Raw genomic sequence first — 19,879 nt, forward strand, 5'->3', positions numbered from 1 at the left:
TTCCAACTGATTATACTTGCAGACAATGGTTAAATCTAGAGGAGGCAGTAACAAACAAAAGGGTAGAGCAGAGTCCTCCCGGGATAGGGGACGAGGACAAATTAAATTGACCCCAGAAGTTCGGAAATCAATTAGGGAAATGAGGAAGAGCATCCGAGTTGCAGATAGAGATGCTTCCCATTTTGAGGGAAGTGAGTATGTGCCCTCCCGGGAGGTATCAATGTCTGATTCAGTGCTAGAATATGTACCTGACTTCTCGGAGAGGCATAGGTTGAGAGATATACCTACACCTCTAACCTCTCCTACTGCTCATGCTTCTGTTCTTATTTCTTCTGAGTCGTCTGATGGATCAGCAGAGAGCATTGATAGTTCAACTTCAACCTCACCTACACCTTCGTCACCTAGACATGATGTAGATGTTAGGGTAAGGGGGTGTGACCCAAAACTGGGGGTGTAGAAAGAACTAGAAACCTTGAAGTGTGGCAAAGGAGGTTTGTTAGTGAGCTGGCATATCACAAGTTTCGAGAGTGGTGGCCTCTAGGGTCACTTATTCATGAGCACCAGTTCATAGAGAGGGATCTTCTGCCTCACAACCCCAATGTGAAGTAGCATTTCAATGACCGCGTAGGATGGCATTATTTCACTAGTAGGGTGTCTGATGCAAATAAGCACTTAGTAAGGAGTTCTATGCCAATGCCTCCCACATCAAGAAGGATACAAAAGTGACTAAGGTGCGGAACTTGAAAGTGAAGTTTGATAGGAAAACAATCAATGAATACCTGGGCTTCAATGATGAAGATGAGACATTATATTTGGAGAAGGTGGCGATGGATGAGGCATCCCGCCCGTCGTTGGCATCATACCTGGCTATCCCGGACACCACAACAGCATGGTTGACAACATGGGTTCCTATCTTGAGGAAAATCCTAAACTTTGAGGCGAAAGGTTGGGAGACTTTTGTATGCAGCATGCTAGACCCCACTACCCATAAAAACACCTTGTCGATCTCTTGGGAAATATTAGTGGCGGCTATTATGGCGGGGTTCCAGATCAATATCGGGAATGTCATGTCTAGGGTGATCACCAGGGTATTCAATGAGGGTGGTAGATCATACCCTTCCCGAACTTCCTTACCATGTACTTGAAAGATCGGGAGGTGGAGAAAAGAAACTTTGATGTGAAGGTGAAACCCAAGATGCCCTTTTCATGGTACAACCTCAAGGGTCCAGACAACCCCAAAGCCAAGGAATCCAAGGGCAAAGCCACTACTTCTATTGGCCAATCTGAAGAGCCAGTAGTGGTAGCCACTACTTCTCAGCCTTCCACTGCTATACTAGATCCTGCCTCCGGACCATATACCTCCTTGCCTCCAGATATTCCATCCTCCTCAGAATACCCATTGACTGCCCACAGATTGAGCCAAACACTCTCCAGTATCAACAAATGGATGTAGGTAGTAACTTCTAAGCTGTGTGTGCTATCTGGTTCAGTGGAAGCCCAGTCAGTGCCCCCACTGCCACAAGTGCCAGCTTCGGTAGAGGAGTCTCTCAAGGAGCTTCTGGACAACCAGAAGAAGCTCTTGGAGAACCAAAATCTGATAATGGATGCTCTAGCAATTGAAGGCAAACACAAAGAAGCTGAGAAAGTCAACAAAGAAGTTGAATAAGACTCTGGCCTCGAAGGAGTTGGTTAAGGAATTGAGGGGAGAGGTGGAGAAGATGAAGGCAGCTGATCACCTACCCTTGGAGATACTATTGCATGATCAGCCTCCATCGGCTCAGATAGAGCAGGTTCAGGAGCAGGAAATTGAGAGAGCACCCAAGAGGAGGAGAGTGATGCCCCAGGTGGATGATGTAGAGATTGAGCTTGAGAAGACTGAGGGGGTTGCTTCTGGCCAGCCACAGGACCCCGAGATAGCTGATCCGGGCACCCAGCCACAACACCCCATATAGACAGAGGATCCATAGGGAGTTTTCTTTACTCTCTATCTATCTTTTTGAGGTTATTTTTGGTTACTTAGCATTGAGGACAATGCTAGCTTTCATTTGAGAGGGTGTCCCTACATTGATGATTTGGTTTGTAATTATGACACTATTTTCTTTCTTTGTGCTTATTTTTCATTTTTGGTATGTATATGACTTTACCTTTTATTTCTTTTTTCGTATTTTTTTATCTTGGTCTATATAAATTTACTCTCTCATGTATATATTCATTCCCTCTTATGTATATTCATATAAACCCCCTATTACAGATATTTAGTTTACTTTCTGCACTTTTCTTTATAGCTTCTTTGGAAATTTTCCTTAATAGTATAGCTTCTTATTTCATTTAGTAGTTTCTTTTTCGGTTTGTAGCTTCTTATTTTACAATTTCTTGTGATCAATAAGCCTTTGATTTTCTTAACGCCACGGTTCTTTCCAAAGTGGAGTTTGTGTGAACCGGGTGGCTCTTCCCAATGATGGATGGCATGACAACCTTCTTAAGGGTTTGAGTCTGTTTTTCTTTTCTTTTTTGTGTAAATAGTAGTTAGTGAGCAATGGTGCCTCAGGCAAAGCTTCACTTGGGCCTAACACATTTACCTTTGATCTTATGGTTAAAAACAAATTTGTGTGTATAGGATGGTGATAATTGTGACCTTGAGACTCTAGTGTTGGCTAAACAATCATCGAGTGGTTTCTCGGAACCATTTGTGTTGCTCAAATCTTAGCTAAGGTTGTTGTGGGCCCTCGACTCTATTTATTTAGCAATCCTATAGCTTGTATGGTGAGGTATTGATTTGCAAGTCCAAGTCCCGTGCCAATAAGTCTAGGAACTTGCCATCAATGTTTGTCTAGGCGAAATCCTAAGTGAAGCTCGACTTGAGAAGTGATTATAGGCTCTCCTTGATCCTAATTGAGACTTGAAAACATCCATAGCCTACCAATGATGATATCCCTAGTCAACCCCGTTGATCCATAGCCCTTATTCTTTCAATAACCATGATACAAGCCTTTATCCATTTTGAAATGATCCTCTCTTGACACCCTATCTTTCCTTAGCACAAGGCAAAAGCATAAGTTTGGGGGGAAAGACGAGGAATGCAAAAGTGATAAAAGGTACAAAATTAAGAAAAGGAAAGGCAAAAAGAAAAAGAAAGAAAATCCAAAAAGTCAAAAAGAAAGTCAACAATGTGGACGAAATGAAGGGATTCAATAAAAGCAAAAGATAAAATACATGTAAAGATTAGAAAGGAGAAAAAAGATTGAAATGAGCAAGAGAGAGTGACAGTGTGTCTCTCTAGCCCCTAAAGAAAAGTAAACGACTCAAAGAGTCAATAAAATGTGTGCCAAAATGAAGCAAATGAAGTGCTTAAAGGTAGATGAAATCTTCTTAGACTAATATATCCTACCCTGAACCAAAAGCCTTCATTACATTCCCACAAAATCCCTATATGATCTTGAGTCGGGTGAGCTTACATTAGTGATGACTCACATAAGGGGCAAGCTTATGGTAATTAGAGCTGGACTTATGACCTTCTTTTGAGAGAGATGAGTGTATTTTCCACAATTCTCATTCTGAGTGCTACAATCTAAAAGTGAGGTTTGCTTATGGAGAGTTGAGGAGTATGAGTTTGGGTTCTACAACGACCAATGTAACAGAAAGAGTTTCCTTGATGAGTTGAGTCAACTCTTGATGTTTTTTTGTCGCACTATAGCCATGGTGCTAAAAGATTGTGTATTGTTGATAATGCATTTGAGTTGAGGGTAATTGTTAGTCCCAATTGATTCTTGATGAGGTTACTTTAGGATAGCTAAATTTTCCTTTCTTTTATCTTTACAAGGTGGGAATTACTTTGTTTGCTTGAGGACAAGCAAAAGCTTAAGTTTGGGGGAGTTGATAACTAGGGATTCTAGTCTATTTTATGCTCCTTTTGCTTGAGTTTTGGATTAGAAGTGTGTACAAGTATTCCCAAAAGCTAACTTGTTGTGCTTGTTTGCAGTGTTGGGTCAAAAAGAGACAATGATGTCATAACCAACTCAAAAAAGAGTGAAACCTGCACAAGTTCAAAGCCAAGTCAACTGAGAGCTAGAGCGAAAAACCAACTGCAGACGGGGAGGACCTACCGCGACAGTGGTCCTTTTATCGCGGTCCGCGATGGAAAGATTCATAGAGATGCAATTATGGACTTCTCAAGTCACCGCTGACCGCGGTGATTTTATGCAGCAGCGGTGCCTCCACCGCGACATCGGTCCTTTTACCGTGGTCCACGGAGAAGAGATTCAGAGAGTCCAAAGTTAAAACTAGAAGACCACAGTTTGCAGTTGATTTTATGCAGCCACGGTAGCCTCACCACTGCAATGGTCCATTTTTCTCTATCAGCAGTACCTCCGTCAGGGGCATTTTTGTTCGAAAAATTTAGCTGTGTATAAATACTTCTTTTTCAGATTTTTTAGGTCATCTTATCTTAGTTGAGCACGTGAACGCCGTATTTTACCTATTTTGAGTAATTTTGTAGCTTGTTTAGCAATTAATCTTAGAATCTTATCTTGTAGTTACATTTTATGGGTTATTCTTCATCTCCATTTATGATTTCTTCTTCAATTAAACCCATTAGTTAGGGTTGTGGCTCAATCATAGTGTGGGTATTTAATGGGTCTCTTATTTTAGGGCTTAGATGTTTATGGGTGATTGATATTTGTCTTGATTTATGCTTTCTATGTTGAATTAGTGGTTGCAAACACTAATTTGTGCCTTTTTGACTTAGTCTCTTCTTGAGAAAGAGATCTTAAGTCTAGGAAATTCAGGCCAACAATAAATTGGGGTGTATTCAAGAGATTGATAGCCCCAATTAAAGGGTTAAACCTAGAGATAGTAATACCCGACTTAAGACAATATTGCTTGCACAAATTGAACACCCAATTGGGCTTGAGAAAGCCAATTAGGACAAAGTCACTCTTACTACCGAGAGGTGTAAAGTGAGTAGCTTCGTGCATTGGCTATATCACGATCCCAAATATAACATTATTGCCCTAAGTTTTAGATCCCATTAGATACTCGCCTAAGAGTAAGTCACTTTCTTAGTGCCTTTTTACCCATTTAGAAAGCCCTACAAAAATATCCACTTAGTTTAATTTCGTGCATTATTAGTATTAAAATTAGAAGTAACAAACAAACAAGTATGATTGGAAGTGCAATCAAGAGCAATACACACTGCTAGATTAGATAGGAATCCAACTCCAAACATTATATTAGCTCCATGTGGATTCGATCCCGACCTTCTCGAGTAAAAGTTACATCGACCGCTCTTACCACTCTATAGTGGTATAGGGTTGGACCCGATCAATCCCCCCGACCGAAGAAATATACCAAGGGGGGATCTGTACGATTCGTCAAGGGTGGTGCATCATCTACCGTCAAAGGGGGCGGAGTTAAGCATGTCGGGGACGATGGTTCAGGTTCGGACATCGACCGGGAAGATGTGCGAGCCTATTTGGAGCAGCACTCACGTAGAGGTAAGGATAGAAGGCCCTGATTGACACATAGTCATCCCTGTAGACTATGATTTGTTGGCGAGAGTGAGACACTTATGGCAATGAGCGATGTAGAGTTATCACAAAGCGTTTCCGGCATGGTTCTGTAGGTAAATGTTTCTCTCTTTTATTTTCGTTTTTGGATTTTTTTTATGTCCTTAACCCGCTCTTTGTTTTGAACTTGCTTTGCATACTAGACCCTCCTCATGGAGATCGAGCGTGAACGTAGGGATAGGCGGAGGACGGCCATTTTTGGGAAGGTGTCCTTCAAATATAAGGAGTACCGCACCGAACATCATGAGTTGGCCGATCTATTCACTCAAGACATCGACTTTCAGCTATTCCGTGACGGGCTCAATCAAAAGTCGGAGGATGTGCGATGGCAGTTGCAACCCTCTACCTCTCATGCTTCAGCCGACCCTGTTGTGCCACAAGATTTATATGAGATGTGGGTTCATGCCGAAGCTCAACTTAACGTGTATAAGTCTCTTCGTGCCGATGGGAAAGTATCTGAGGCAGAACTCTAAGAGGTGCGTATTAAAGCACGTGCTGCTCAAGAGGCATGTGGTTATGACCCCGGCACGCCTGGTGGAGATGATGTCGATTATGACGATGCGAACAAGCTCGCCTTCGATTCTTGGTACAATGAGGAGTATGCTACGGGGGGTGATGTGGCGTAGGACTTGGTTGTATTTATTTTCGTTTTGCTATTTTTGTGGGGACATCCCTGAGCCCTTTGTAAAAAACTTTTGTAATGTATCAGCTGTAATGGAGCAGTTACTTTTTATTGTGTACCTCTGAATCTTTTTCTTGTTGTGTGTTTTTTTGTTGCGGGGGTGCCCTGGGCTACCCAGCCTTGCATGATATTTTATCATAGTCAGGACGATGTCGGATGTCAAGTAATTTATGTGTTATCGGCTATTGAATGATTGGAGCAAGGTCGAGCTCTTACCTTTAGCGACGGCCTTTGCCGAAGGGTGTTATTACGAGTAAATGTCAAAATATTGACCCGTCGTGGTTCGAGCGGTATCGAACTCTTTTCTATGGCGATGGACTTAGCCGTAGGGGTGTTATTTTGAGTTGATGTCAAAATGTTAACTCGTCGTGGTTCGAGTGGTATCGAACTCTTTTCCTTGGTGACGGCCTTAGCCGTAGGGGTGTCGAAATCCTTATTGCAAAATATCAATGGAGGTTTTATTTCATTTGCTGGTGGTCGGTTTCATTCATACATTGGAAATACATGTCGATTTTGTTCATATATTAAAAGTTCTTCATACATTGGAGATATATGTCGATTCCGTTCATACATTGAAGTTTCATTGTATCTAGTCCCTTCATTGCTCGGCCTGGGGATGTCGTCGGTAGGCCGGGCGATGAACTAGGCCCTGAACTTCGAGACATCACCCTCATCGCCTTGTTAACCCCCCCGAGAAAGCCAGATTGGGACAAAACCCAGGTAAGGGAAAAAGAGTACGACTTAGGTGGTGTCGTTTTTCAGAATTGGAAGTATTTGAGATGGGCGACATTTCAGTTGTTTTGTAGTAGTTTTTCTTCTATTGTTTCTAGTTGGAATGCTCCTTTGCTTGTTGTTGCTGTGATTTTGTATGGCCCGTCCTAGCTGGTTCCTAATTTTCCTTCATTTGGGTCTTTAGTAGCTTGTGTTTTGGCCTTGAGGACGTAGTCTCCGACTCTGAGTGGTCGTATTTTGGCCATCCTGTTGTAGTACCTTTCTGCTTGTTGTTTTTGGGCTATCATCCTTACGTGAGCCATATCACTCCGTTCTTCCACTTCGTCCAGGTCTTGTATTCTATTTTCGTCGTTGTTCGGTCCACTCTCATTGGCGTATCTCAATCTAGATTTTCCGACCTCAATGGGTATAATGGCATCGGTCCCGTAGACTAATGAATATGGCATTTCACCTATGCTAGTTTTTGGTGTGGTGCAGTAGGCCCATAACACCTTTGGTAGCAGTTTCGGCCATAGCCCTTTGGCGTCCTCGAGCATTTTCTTTAGTATATTCCATATTGTTTTGTTGGAGGATTCTGCTTGACCGTTGCCGGCGGGATGATATAGTGTGGAGAGTATCTGCTTGATGCGCCATTTTTCGAAGAACTCGGTCGTCTTTTTCCCAATGAACTAAGGTCCATTATCACAACTGATTTCTTTGGGGATGTCGAAGCGTCATATGATGTTTTTCCAGATGAATGCGATGACTTACTATTTGCGTATTTGGGTGAACGCACCTGCTTCCACCCATTTGGAAAAGTAATCAGTTAAAACAAAAAGGAAGCGTATCTTACCTCGCCCTGCTGGGAGGGGTCCGACGATATCCATTCCGTATTTTATAAATGGCCATGGAGAAGTGACGGAGTGCAGGAGTTTGCCCGCTTGGTGTATCATACAGGCATACTTTTGGCATTGCTCACATTTTTTGACGTAATACGCAGCTTCTTTTTTCATGGTGGGCCAGTAGTATCCTGAACGAATAAGGCATCTAACGAGGGCTCGATTTCCTGTATGGGCACCGCAATGCCCTCGTGTACTTCTTCGAGTACACACCTTGTTTAATTTGGTCCAAGGCATTTGGCCAAAGGGCCTTCAAACGTCCTTTTGTAAAGGTTGTGATTTCTGAGGCTGTACTTGGCCGCCTGTATTCAAAGCTTTTTGGCTTCTTTTTTGTCTTGTGGGAGTGTTTCCTCCTGCAAATATGTTATGATGCGGTTGCGCCAGTCCCAAGTTAAATTTATAGAATGTACCTCGACATGGTCTATTGATGAGTGGATGAGGGTGACCATGTTTTCCTTGCTGATATTTTTGGTTGATGCGGCCAGTTTGGTGAGGCCGTCTGCTTCGATGTTTTGTGCCTGGGGTATCTGATCGAATCGGCATTCGTCGAATTCCGGTAGTAGCTTATGGATTTTTGCTTGATATTTTTGTAGCCTCTGTTCCTTCATTTGGAAAGTCCTAGTAACTTGGTTTAGAATGAGTTGAGAGTCGTAGTGGAGGATGACTCGTCGTGCACCATACTTTAGGGCCAACTTCAGTCCTGCAATTACGGCCTCATACTCGGCCTCATTGTTAGTCATTTCGGGACCATACGGATTAGCGAATCACTTTTCCTGTTGGGACTTCAAGTACGAGTCCCAATCCAGATCCCGACGTATTAGATGCGTCGTTGAAGCAGAGGACCCAGAGGTTGGGTCATCCAGGGGAGGTGCAAAGTGCTTCTTGCTCGACCTCGGGTAGTATTTCTGCACTAAAGTTAGCGACAAAATCGGCGAGTACTTGCGATTTTATTACAGTTCGTGGTTCGTATGCTATATCGTGCTCGCTCAATTATATGACCCATTTGGCCAATCTACTTGACAGTTCGGTTTTTTGTAGGATGCTCCTGAGGGGGAAAGTCGTCACCACCTTTATGGGGTGACAATGAAAATATGGTCTAAGCTTCCGTGAAGCTATGATCAATGCCAGAGCTAATTTTTCGAGGTGGGGATACCTCGTTTCAGCATCAACTAAGGTTTTACTGATTTAGTAAATCGGAGATTGCATACCTTTGTTTTTGCAGACCAAAACTGCATTTACCGCGCTTACCGCGACTTCGGAGACGGCGAGGTAGACAAGGAGGCATTCACCTAGATCTGCCTTGGCGATTAATTGCGGAAACGACAAGTATGTTTTCAATTTTTTTAGGGCGTCGACACATTCCGAATTCCACTGGAGCCCGTTGTCTTTCTTTAGCACATTGAAAAATTTATTGCACCTATCCGATGACCGTGAAATGAACCTTGATAGGGCAGCTATCCGAGCTGCCAATTTTTGTACTTGCTTTTTGCTGGTTAACGTTTCCGGTATTCCCTTGATGGCCTTAATCTGATATGGATTGACCTCGATGCCTCTTTGTGACACCAGGAAACCGAGGAATTTGCCTGAGGTTACGCCAAAGGCGCATTTTTCGGGGTTCAATTTCATACCGTACCGCCTTAATATGTCGAAGGCTTCCTTCATGTAATCAATGTGGTCTTCTTTCCTTTTTAACTTAACCAGCATGTCATCGATATAGACTTGCATTTTTTGCCGAGTTGATCTTTGAACATCTTGGTGACTAACCTCTGGTATGTCGCCCCTGCATTCTTTAGTCTGAATGGCATGACCCTATAGCAGTACGTTCCTTGGTGAGTAATGAAAGTGGTTTTCTCCTGGTCCTCTTCCTCCATGAGGAACTGGTTGTAACCCAGGTAGCCATCTAAGAAGCTTAGCAGCTCGTGTCTTGCTGTTGCGTCGATGAGCTGGTCGATGTGGGGCACTGGAAAGGAGTCTTTTGGGCATGCCTTGTTTAGGTCTGTGAAATCAACACACATCCGCCACTTTCCATTTTTCTTCTTCACCATGACCACATTGGCGACCCACTAGGGATATTTTGACTCTCGGACGGAGCCATTGGCGAGCAACTTATCAACTTTTTTGTTGATTGCGGCGTTAAACTTTCTCCTCATTTGCCGCACTAGCGGGTAGAGGGGGTCAACATTCAGTTTGTGTGTGGCGATGTCTTTCGGGATGCCTGGCATATCTGAATGGGAGAAGGCAAACAAATCAGCATTGTCAGTTAAGCATTTACGAAACTTACCTGGTTCCGAGTGATTGTGTCCGATATAAGCCTTTTTTGTGCTGTCATTATCGTCTAGTAGGACGGGATTGAGATCTTCTATGGTCGACTCGGAGGCTTCTACGATGTTGGGATCCTTGATAACGTCTGTCTGTACGTCGAGTTTGGTTCCCGATATCGCTGATTGCTATGCTTCTGCGCTCGCCCCTTTTAGTTGTTGGGTGTGTGCGCAATCCTAGGCTATGCGATAGCACTCTTGTGTGATGTGTCGTTTGCCCCAAATGCTGAATACCCCCTATGGAGTAGGAAACATGATTACTTGATAGAGAATTGACGGAACTGCTCGCATACGTGTATCCATGGGCACCCTATGATAGCGTTGTAGGTTGTATCTTGGTCAATGACGTGAAACGTTGTTTCCAGGGTGACTCCTCTAGCTAGAACGGGTAGCACTATCTCTCCAGAAGTTCGCTCGACTGCATTATTAAAACTTGTTAGTGTTATGCAACGCTGTATTATTTTATCTCTGAGTCTCATCTGTATGAGGACTCGAGGGTGGATAATACACGCGCTGCTTCCGTCATCTACCATTATTCTTTTTACATCAGTATCTGCAATACGTAAAGTGATAACAAGAGCATCATAGTGAAGGAAATACAAACCATCGGTATCTGATTTATCAAAGATGACACTATCTTCGAGGTCATCATACTGTTCATGAGTGATCGACCGTTTGAGTTTATGTGTGGTGGTGAACTTTACATGGTTGATTTCTGTGTCATCGCCTCCGCCGATGATCATCTATATAGTATGGGCGGGAGAGGGAGGTTTTGGAGGTCCCTGGTGTTGTTCGAGTCCGCAGGCAAAGTTAGCTCGTCCTTGGTCGCTTAGAAGCTTTTTTAGGTGTCCCTAATTTAACATTCTTACTACCTCCTGCCACGAACATATGCAATCTTCGGTTTTATGACCCCATTACTGGTGGAATTCGCAAAGAACATTCGCCTTTCGAGTGCTCGGGTCGAACTTCATCTTTTGCAGCCATTGTACCTTTGTGCCAAATTTCTCTAGTGTGTACACTATTTCTGAAGGAGAAATACAAAAATTGTGAGCAGATAAGAGCAGTGGCATACCTCTTTCGTTTCAATTTGGCGCGGTATGTTAAGGAGGGGCATCTGTGTGTCACAGAGGTGGGATAGATGTCCTGATGTAGGGCTGATGCCTTTCTCGGCCAAGACGGGGTCCCAACTGATCTCTTCGACCGTCATTGCAACGATCTTTCCTTGCTTCAGCTTGAACTGACGCCAGCCGTTGGATCGGACCGTTGAGGTTGTACTCATCGGCCCTTACCTCGGCGCAGTAGGCGTTGTGATTTCTTCCCAAGTGGTGGGAGGGTATTTCGTGAGCCTGCTTAACAGTTTTTTGGTCGCTCTCAACCCATTCATGCTTAATCCGTTCTGGAAGGTTGCTACTGCGATCCCTTCTAACACATTTGGAAAGCTAATTCTCACCATGTTAAACCGGGTATGAAGTCCCTGAGTCCTCGTCGTGCATCTACTTGACGACAAATATGTCGTTTACCCTGGCTTCCGCCTTTTTAGCTCATGCATGGGCGGTGATCAACTTGTCCGCCATTTCTTCGAACGTTGCTATTGACCATGCTGGTAGTTGTGAGTACCAGGTTAGGGCTCCCCCTATTAGGGTTTCGCAGAATTTTTTTAGTAGCACCGATGGTACTTGTTCTTTCGAAAGATCGTTGCCTTTTATGGCTGTGACGTAGTGGATGATATGATCTTCTGGGTCTGTAGTACCGTCATATATCTTCATGTATGGTGGCATTTTGAAGGTTTTTGGAATAGCGTGGGGGGCTGCTTCCTCATTGTATGGTTGCACGATGAATCGACCTACATCCCATTTTGGCAACTACTTTGGGGCGCTTGGTATTTTGTCGACCCTTTCTTGATGCTCTTTCATCTGGTCACGGAGTGCCTTATTCTCATTTTTCATTTTCTCCATTTTCTTTAGAACGGCTGCGAGCGTGTCATTACCTGCGTTAACAGTAGTATGAGTGTTACCTATGCGGGGGGCATCTTGTTCGTCAGCGATCATCATGACATCTATGTGTGCGATGTCACTATTCTCCCTTTGAGTGGTTTTATCAAGTATGTTGTTCAGAGTGCTTGTTAGCCACTCTTCCAGTAGTCTTCTTACTGTCGGTGGTGCCTCTCTTGTTGAAGACATGGAGGCTTCTTTTTCGCGCGAAGCAGTTACACTTTCGTGCGGGGGAGGTGAAGCGTCTCTCCTAGGTGTAACGTTTGGTGTCACATTTTAGTTGTCTTCCCTGCCATCTTTGTTGATGGTGTTCAGGATATTGGTTGTGACACCTGCTATCGCTTTTAACCTTGCATCTCCTTTTCCTGCCATTATTAGTTTATGCCAAGCTAGGAAGAGATGACTATCCTTTTTTATGATCTAGATGAAACTAAAATCTTAACTAAAGATCTCCCCACAAACGACGTCAAATTGTTTGATCAAAAGATGTTAAACCCTTCGATTAAACCAATTTTATGGTTGGAAGAACGGTGAATCTCAGTTAAGAATAATAAAATCTAGATCAAGTGATAAAGGAAATAAGCAAGATGAATGATGTTAGCTAATATGTTGGAATCAATTAAATGCTCATAAATGCAACAACTCAAATGCGCAATCGATCTAAATGAATGCAGCCGGCGCAAAAAGGGAATAAGTATGAGATGATTGTGGAATCTTTGGATCTTATCAATATCGTATAATGATATATGTTTTTGTTGTGTAATCAATGAACGAGGCTGCTCTTATATTTACTCTCAGATGAATCTTTTACAAAGTGTTTTTTGTCTTTTGGCAGAGCCCCCTTTCTTTACTAACTCTTCATGTTTATAAGGGACAATCCCCCATGAAACACTAAAAAGTACAATCATAAAGAATATTCGAAAAACATCTTCTTACTGTCTCCTACTAAGTTCACACTACCGTTGACATCTTATTTCGACTGACCGCTCTTGGTCGTCGTCATTCACCACGACGACCATCAGACATTGCGCCGTGATAATCTCATTCCTCGTCTTATTCGGTGACTGTCGTAGTTTCCAAATTTGGACCCATACAAACCTATTCTTTCTTTCCTTATGAAAATTTGAAAAACGTATGCAATCAAAGTGAATATACTGTAGGGAGAGTGAAGAACTGAACAAATGCTTATATTGAAGCTGGAAATGTAAATTATTGCGTTATAATCAGCACTCATGCTGCTGATCGTGTCTTCGGTGAGTCAAGTACAAGAGCTTATTTGTGTGTTTTAAGTGAGTAACTGAAGAAGTGAATAACTGACATTTCGTGTGTTGCTACCCCCATCCTGTTGTTAATAAAGGACTTAACACCATTTCAGTCAAACATTTGGTCACAGAACAAACTCGTATATGAATGTAAAGTTCATACTATGTTGCAACGAGAACTCAATGTTTGGTCGTTACTCATGAGCTTTACAGGTCAGCAAACTTTTAGTTAAGCTACCATGTATACTGGAGTATCTTACAGGGCACTTGTTAAACCAGAGCAGCAAACTCAATTAACCTAAATATCTTGCCAGAATCCATTTAACAAAGCCCCAACAAGCAGACTTTAAGCAACAAACACCTAACTTCACACTTCCTACTACAAGTCTACACTAGTATCAGAGTACTTAAGCAAGGACATGTATAAACTGTGAAAAGCTATCGGATTGACTTAGAACGAGCAACACTGTTATCCTTCAACAATTCAACAACTCTTCTCATGGACGGCCTGTTAATGGGCAATGAAGAAGTGCAAAGCAAAGCCACATCAAAAACCTTTTTAATCTCTGCATAATTGCTTGCAGACGGATTCATTCTCTGGTCGACTAGCTGGTTCAAATCAAGAATACTATTGCTGCCCGTGACACGGCCACTTCCTTCATCTTTTTTAGACGATATTGCAACCTCTAACACCCACTTGACCATGTCCTTGTTCTCACCGAAAGAGGAGTCATTGGGCCTTTTACCGGTTATTAGTTCCAACAGTACCACACCAAAGCTATAAACGTCACTCTTCTCATTAATCTTCAGAGTATACGCATATTCTGCAATTGAGAAAAAAGAATCAGTGTACGTTCAAAGGTGCAGCCTGGAACCCTTGGATAATACAGTTTGGCATCCATAGATATTTAGAAAACTTTAGCACTAACATTACATGTTCATGACCAACATAACAAAATGTTTTCTACACTAGTATCAAGACGCCATCAACTTTTTTCCATCAAAGATGTAGGTCTGTATTTTTCTTACTTTTTCCGTGGAAAGGAGTATGGGCAGTCACAAACCACATAGGATCAACTTTACAAAAGGGATGAAATTGTATGCCTAATGTGGAATTTATGGTAGCAAGTAGAATTTAAGGTGTTACCAAATTTATTTAATAAATAGAGAAATAAGAAATAATAATTTAGGCACATGTTCCTTTCATTTTTAATCTTTGGATCAAATCTTGAATGTGTTGGCAAACACTAGGTGACAGAACACAACTCTCTTATTTTTTTATTCTTTTGATCAAATCTTAACTTTGTTAGCAAACCTTAGGTGACAAAATCATTCAATGATATGATGTGATCTAAGAATTAAATATTACTAGTAGACAATAAATGGTCATGCAGATTTCAGAAACGGAGTGCCCAACCTTTCTTTGATTTTACTTCGAAAAATCTATATTGAAACACAGAATTAAATATTATACAATATACTAATTAGTATGTAGCAAATGTGCAGACTTCAGAAAAGGCGTGCCAGATATTTCTTTGATTTTACTTTGACAAATCCCTAGTCAAACTCAGAAACAAGAATTAGCATGCAATAAATAGAAATTTAGACTTCAGAAACAGAGTTTCCAGCAAGAGTACTGACAGGATACCGCAACAAAATGGAGATTGATAAGCTTTCCGATCTAGTCATAAGTTTGAAACATCTATTCTAATTAAAATCGGGTCTCATATCTTATAAAAGCATCTAAAAATCAAATCAAAAACAATATTTTGAATGTCCTTATATACAGGATGCAGATATTATAGTAAGTATCTTTAACAACAAGTTAACACAGAAATAACAACAACATCGATTAGGTCTCATCTCCAAGCAAGGCAGATATTATAGTAAATATCTTTAACAACAAGTTAACACAGAAATAACAACAACGTCGATTAGGTCTCATCTCCAAGCAAGTATCGTTAACTATATATTATGTTTTTATTCCCTCCCCTTTGATTACCCTTTGATCCTCTTTGTTGGAGCTATTGCTCCTTTGGTGACTCGAACCCACAACCTTGGGGTTGTAGGTGGAAGGTGTTGACCGTCAGAGCAACCCCTCATGTCTATCGTTAGCTATATGAATTCTAACTACTCGTATCACATATTTATGCCTATCTCGGTCCAATATTATAAAAAAGTTAGTTTCTTTAGCACCAGATGCTCTCGATACATTTTCTATTAACATGGAGTATATAATTCGAAGAAGACTAGAGAACTTCTAGCAGTCATTGAACCTATAGCTCAATAACATCAATAAGTTAACAGAAAATAAAAGGTTAAAGGAAAATATATTACCAGGTGCAATGTAGCCGTAGGAACCAGCAATATGGGACATGACTTGATCACTCTCCTCACTGTCCTGCTGCATTACCTTAGCTAGCCCAAAATCAGCAACTTTTGGCCTAAAATCCTCGTCCAACAAAATGTTATTAGACTTGACATCTCTGTGCACTATTGCAGGAACAGAATCATGGTGCAAATAGGCCAATCCTTGAGCTGCTCCAACTGCTATGCCAAATCTCCTTGGCCAATCCAAAAGAATGCCACCTTTTTCCCCATGTAATACATCTCCTAAGCTCCCATTTTCCATGTACTCATACACCAATATCCTGAAGTGGTCACCAATGCCACTGTACAATAGTTTTACTATGTTTCCATGTCGGACTCTCCCTAGAGTCTCCACCTCCGACCTGAAAACCTCCTCAGATTCTCTCTCCCGTTTAGCCTCCCAAAGCTTCTTAACCGCGACCATCTGCCCGTTTTTTAGTTTGACCCTATATACCCGACCAGACCCACCAGCTCCAATGAGATTCTCATTTGTCAGTGAAGCTAACAAGTCTCCCTCCGTGAATCCAACCCGTTGAAATGCAGTAATTCTCCATGCACTTTTACGCTTACTCCGAATGGGTAGCAACTTTTTGGCCTTGATCAAGACCCAAACAAGTGACCCGACAAGTATGACGGATAAAGCTGATAAAATACACACCAAATACAAGCTAATACTTTTGGGTCTTGGGCACTGAGGTAGAGGTTTAAGATCCGGACTACAAAGATCCGGATTGCCCTGCAAACCCGAGATGAAAAAATCATTATCAAACACAAGTGGCACTTTTCCTTCAAGCCTGTTATTTGATACGTTGAACTTGTTAAGCTTGAGGTTGCTCAGCTCCGACGGAATTTCGCCGGAAAGCGAGTTTCCAGCGAGGTCTAAGTACGTCAAAACCGGCAAAGTCCCAAGCTCACCTGGAATTTCACCTGTCAATTGATTGTTAGCTAAATTCAGTTCAGTCAAGTCGGTCCAAGAACTAACTAATTTGGGAATTTGACCCGTGATCCTATTTTCTGAAAGATCAAGCTTTTGTAACGTTTTCATCTTTGTGATACATGAAGGCAAATCTCCTGATAATTGATTCTTGCTTATGTCCATAATCACAATCTCTTCCAAATTGCATAATCCCGCCGGCAATTCCTCGGAGAATTTGTTACCGGAGATGAGAATTTCTGTTAGGCCACGAGCATTGGAGATTGAAGCTGGAATTGAACCTTGAAAGTTGTTGTTTCTCAGTTCAAGAAATGTGTATCCAGCAAAACTCCAGAAACCAGTTGGTAATTCACCAGAGAATTGGTTGTTATAGATACGCACGTACGTTAGTGAATTACACTCCCCATAGGATTCAGGGACTGAACCACTGAACCTATTATCGAACAGGTTCAAAATCCTAAGTTTCTTTCTGGAACATAAATTGGGGGGCAAAGAACCTTCGAGATTATTGCCAGAGACATCAAACTCATCCAAATCTGAACTCATACCAAAATCTTGAGGTAAAGTACCTGAAAATTTGTTGTTAAAGAGCTTGAACTGAGTAAGATTCGGGTTAAGAGCTAAACTTTCTGGAATTTCGCCTTCTAAATTGTTATCATTGAGATTCAAAGATACCAGCGGCAAACGGGCAAGGCTATCAGGTATTTTTCCGGTGAGATTATTCTGAGAAGCGTCAAACCTGAACAGAGAAACAAGTCCCGAAAACGTGTTCGGCAGTTCACCTGAAAATTTATTCTGAAAGAGCTCTATTTGTTCTACGGTTTTCAGCTCTCCAATGCTTTCTGGAATTTTTCCAGTTAGATTGTTAATCGCCACGTCAAAATTCTGAATAGATTTCAGGTCTTTAATGGAATCTGGAATATTTCCAATAAGATTCGCAAACCGAGCATATAGAATTCGAAGTTTACCTAGTCGTCCAATTGAGGAAGGCAATGGACTTGGCTTAAATGGATTTTGAGCAATGACCAATCGAGTCAACTCGGTGAGATTGGATAAGAACTCAGGAACTGAACCATTAAGGAGATTGTTGGCAATATCGAGCTCTTGTAATCTCGGTAACCGGCCTAAGCTCGCCGGAATATCACCGGAGAAATTGTTTGAATTAACATCAAGCACGGTCAAGTTATCAAACTTGGCTATAAACTCCGGCAGCTTGCCAACGAAGAAATTTAAAGAAAGATTCAAAAAGTGCAGATGCGAACATAGGGACCAGGAGTCAGAGGAAATAGAGTCACCGAAACTGTTATCGCCCAGATTGAGTTTCTGCAAAGTCGAAATCCGGCAGAAGTCGGCCGGAAAATGACCTGAGATTCCAAAACTGGTGAACTCGATGGAGACAACCTTATGCGTTTTACGATCACAGGTAATGCCGGTCCAGTTACAAGGCGCATTTGGAGCAGACGCGTTCCAATCAGAGAGCAATCCATTGGGGTCACCGAGCTGACCTGTCTTAACCCGGAGTAAAATGGCGATATCGCGGTTCAAGCAACTAGCCGGAATAATGAATAGAAACAGTTGTATGAGTAGCAGAAATTGGAGTTTCGTGTGTTCCATTGATAATACAATGAAATCTCCCTTACGGGTGAAACTAAGTCCTTAAAAAAGGCAAGAGTTTGTTTTGATGATTAAATCATAAATCACAAAAATCTGAAAATGGAGGTTGGATGGTGAGGAGATAAGAGTTTAAGAGATGGGAAAATTTATGCATGGATTACAAGTGTAACGGAAACAGGGTTTAAGGAGAAGAAAGAGTACTGAGAGTGTAAATGAGTGTTCACACATGAAAAAAGCTACGCTAATTGTTGGACTCTAATGGCGATAACAAGACAGTGTGTTATTGCGACTTAAAGCAGGATGTTATAATCAAGGTTTTGTACACACACATAAATATTCTAAGATTCACCTACAATTTTCAAAATTATCTACTACTTTCTTTATAAAATTTTATGTTAAGTCAAACGATGTTGAGACGAAGACACTAACACTAATTTTGAGCTTCCTATAGTAATCATAAGACAGTTACTATGAATAAGACTGACTCAAAATCTTCAATTTATATTAATAAAGGGAAGAAAGTAATTATATAAAGGGTTATAGTAATTACTTTATTATTGTGGGAGTAAAAGGTGAAGTGATGCTTTTAGTTTCCTTTCTTAGAGTCAACTAAAGAAGAAAAAAGGAGTCAAAAGATAATGTGGCATTTCATATTTGACTAATTTCGTAAGGTTGGGACCTTTATCCAACAAGATTATAAAATTTCTATACCGAGCGAATATAAGGTGTGTTTGGAAATGGGAATGGAATTTTACTAGATGTGGAGTTTGTGGGTTTAATGTAGGGGTGTCAATGGATATTGAAAAATCGACTAAACCGACCGAATCGTACCGTACCAAACTGATTTTTAGGTTTCTTTTAATAAAATCGTAGATTTTTATATAAATTTATAATTGTACCGATAATTAGGGTAGGTTTTTTATTTTATAAAAATAAACCGAAAAAATACTGAACCGTACCGAATAAATTTACATGTGAAAAATATATTTATTATTAAGTTTAAAAATAATAAAACATTAAATTTTTCCATGGATTTTGGAATTATGAAAACAATTACAAGCCAGCAAATAATAAACACAAAATTATAATTCTCAAACCTATTATGCCACTTCCATCGAAAATAAATTATTTTCAGCATATTCACTAGCAAGACACAAGGCATTATAGCAATTATGAGTAGCAAACTACAATGTTTTGATTATATTTCCTTTCGTATGATTTAAGTTTATCTTTTTGAATATTTAATCTTCTATAGACTTTATTTTTCAGTCTCAGTCCCAGTTTGATTAATATCTTTCCACTCGTGTGATTTATATTTTCTTTATATTAATTTGTTTAGTTTCTTTTACGCTATTGTAGAGTAGTTGATGGATCTATACTCTAGCCATCTTTCATATTTTCTTAATTCATCGCCCTTTACAATGTAAAAATGTCTAGAGAGTTTTGCTAAGTCCTATAAAAGTATAGATGTTATTGCATTCTACTTTTACTAGTGACTTTTACATGACTTTTTGAAAAAAATACCGAAAATTAA

At 41.0% G+C, this 19,879-nt stretch overlaps 2 protein-coding genes across 2 annotated transcripts; both read right to left on the reverse strand.

Moving 5' to 3' along the window:
* Nucleotides 1–10,431: 10,431 nt before the first annotated feature.
* LOC142177131 (uncharacterized) lies at nt 10,432–10,917 on the reverse strand. The gene has a single exon (XM_075245598.1). It carries the CDS (start codon nt 10,915–10,917, stop codon nt 10,432–10,434), a length of 486 nt encoding a protein of 161 aa, XP_075101699.1.
* A 2,651-nt stretch (nt 10,918–13,568) lies between these two features.
* On the reverse strand, nt 13,569–18,801 carry LOC107774291 (LRR receptor-like serine/threonine-protein kinase HSL2). Its single transcript, XM_016593786.2, has 2 exons — nt 15,765–18,801; nt 13,569–14,251 (listed from the first exon to the last, which is right to left on the reverse strand). The coding sequence occupies exons 1-2, from the start codon at nt 18,343–18,345 to the stop codon at nt 13,866–13,868; spliced, it is 2,967 nt and encodes a 988-aa protein (XP_016449272.1). The 5' UTR covers nt 18,346–18,801; the 3' UTR covers nt 13,569–13,865.
* Between the last annotated feature and the right edge of the window lie 1,078 nt (nt 18,802–19,879).

Source organism: Nicotiana tabacum, chromosome 3 (assembly GCF_000715075.1).
Source record: "Nicotiana tabacum cultivar K326 chromosome 3, ASM71507v2, whole genome shotgun sequence".
Classification (NCBI taxonomy): domain Eukaryota; kingdom Viridiplantae; phylum Streptophyta; class Magnoliopsida; order Solanales; family Solanaceae; genus Nicotiana; species Nicotiana tabacum.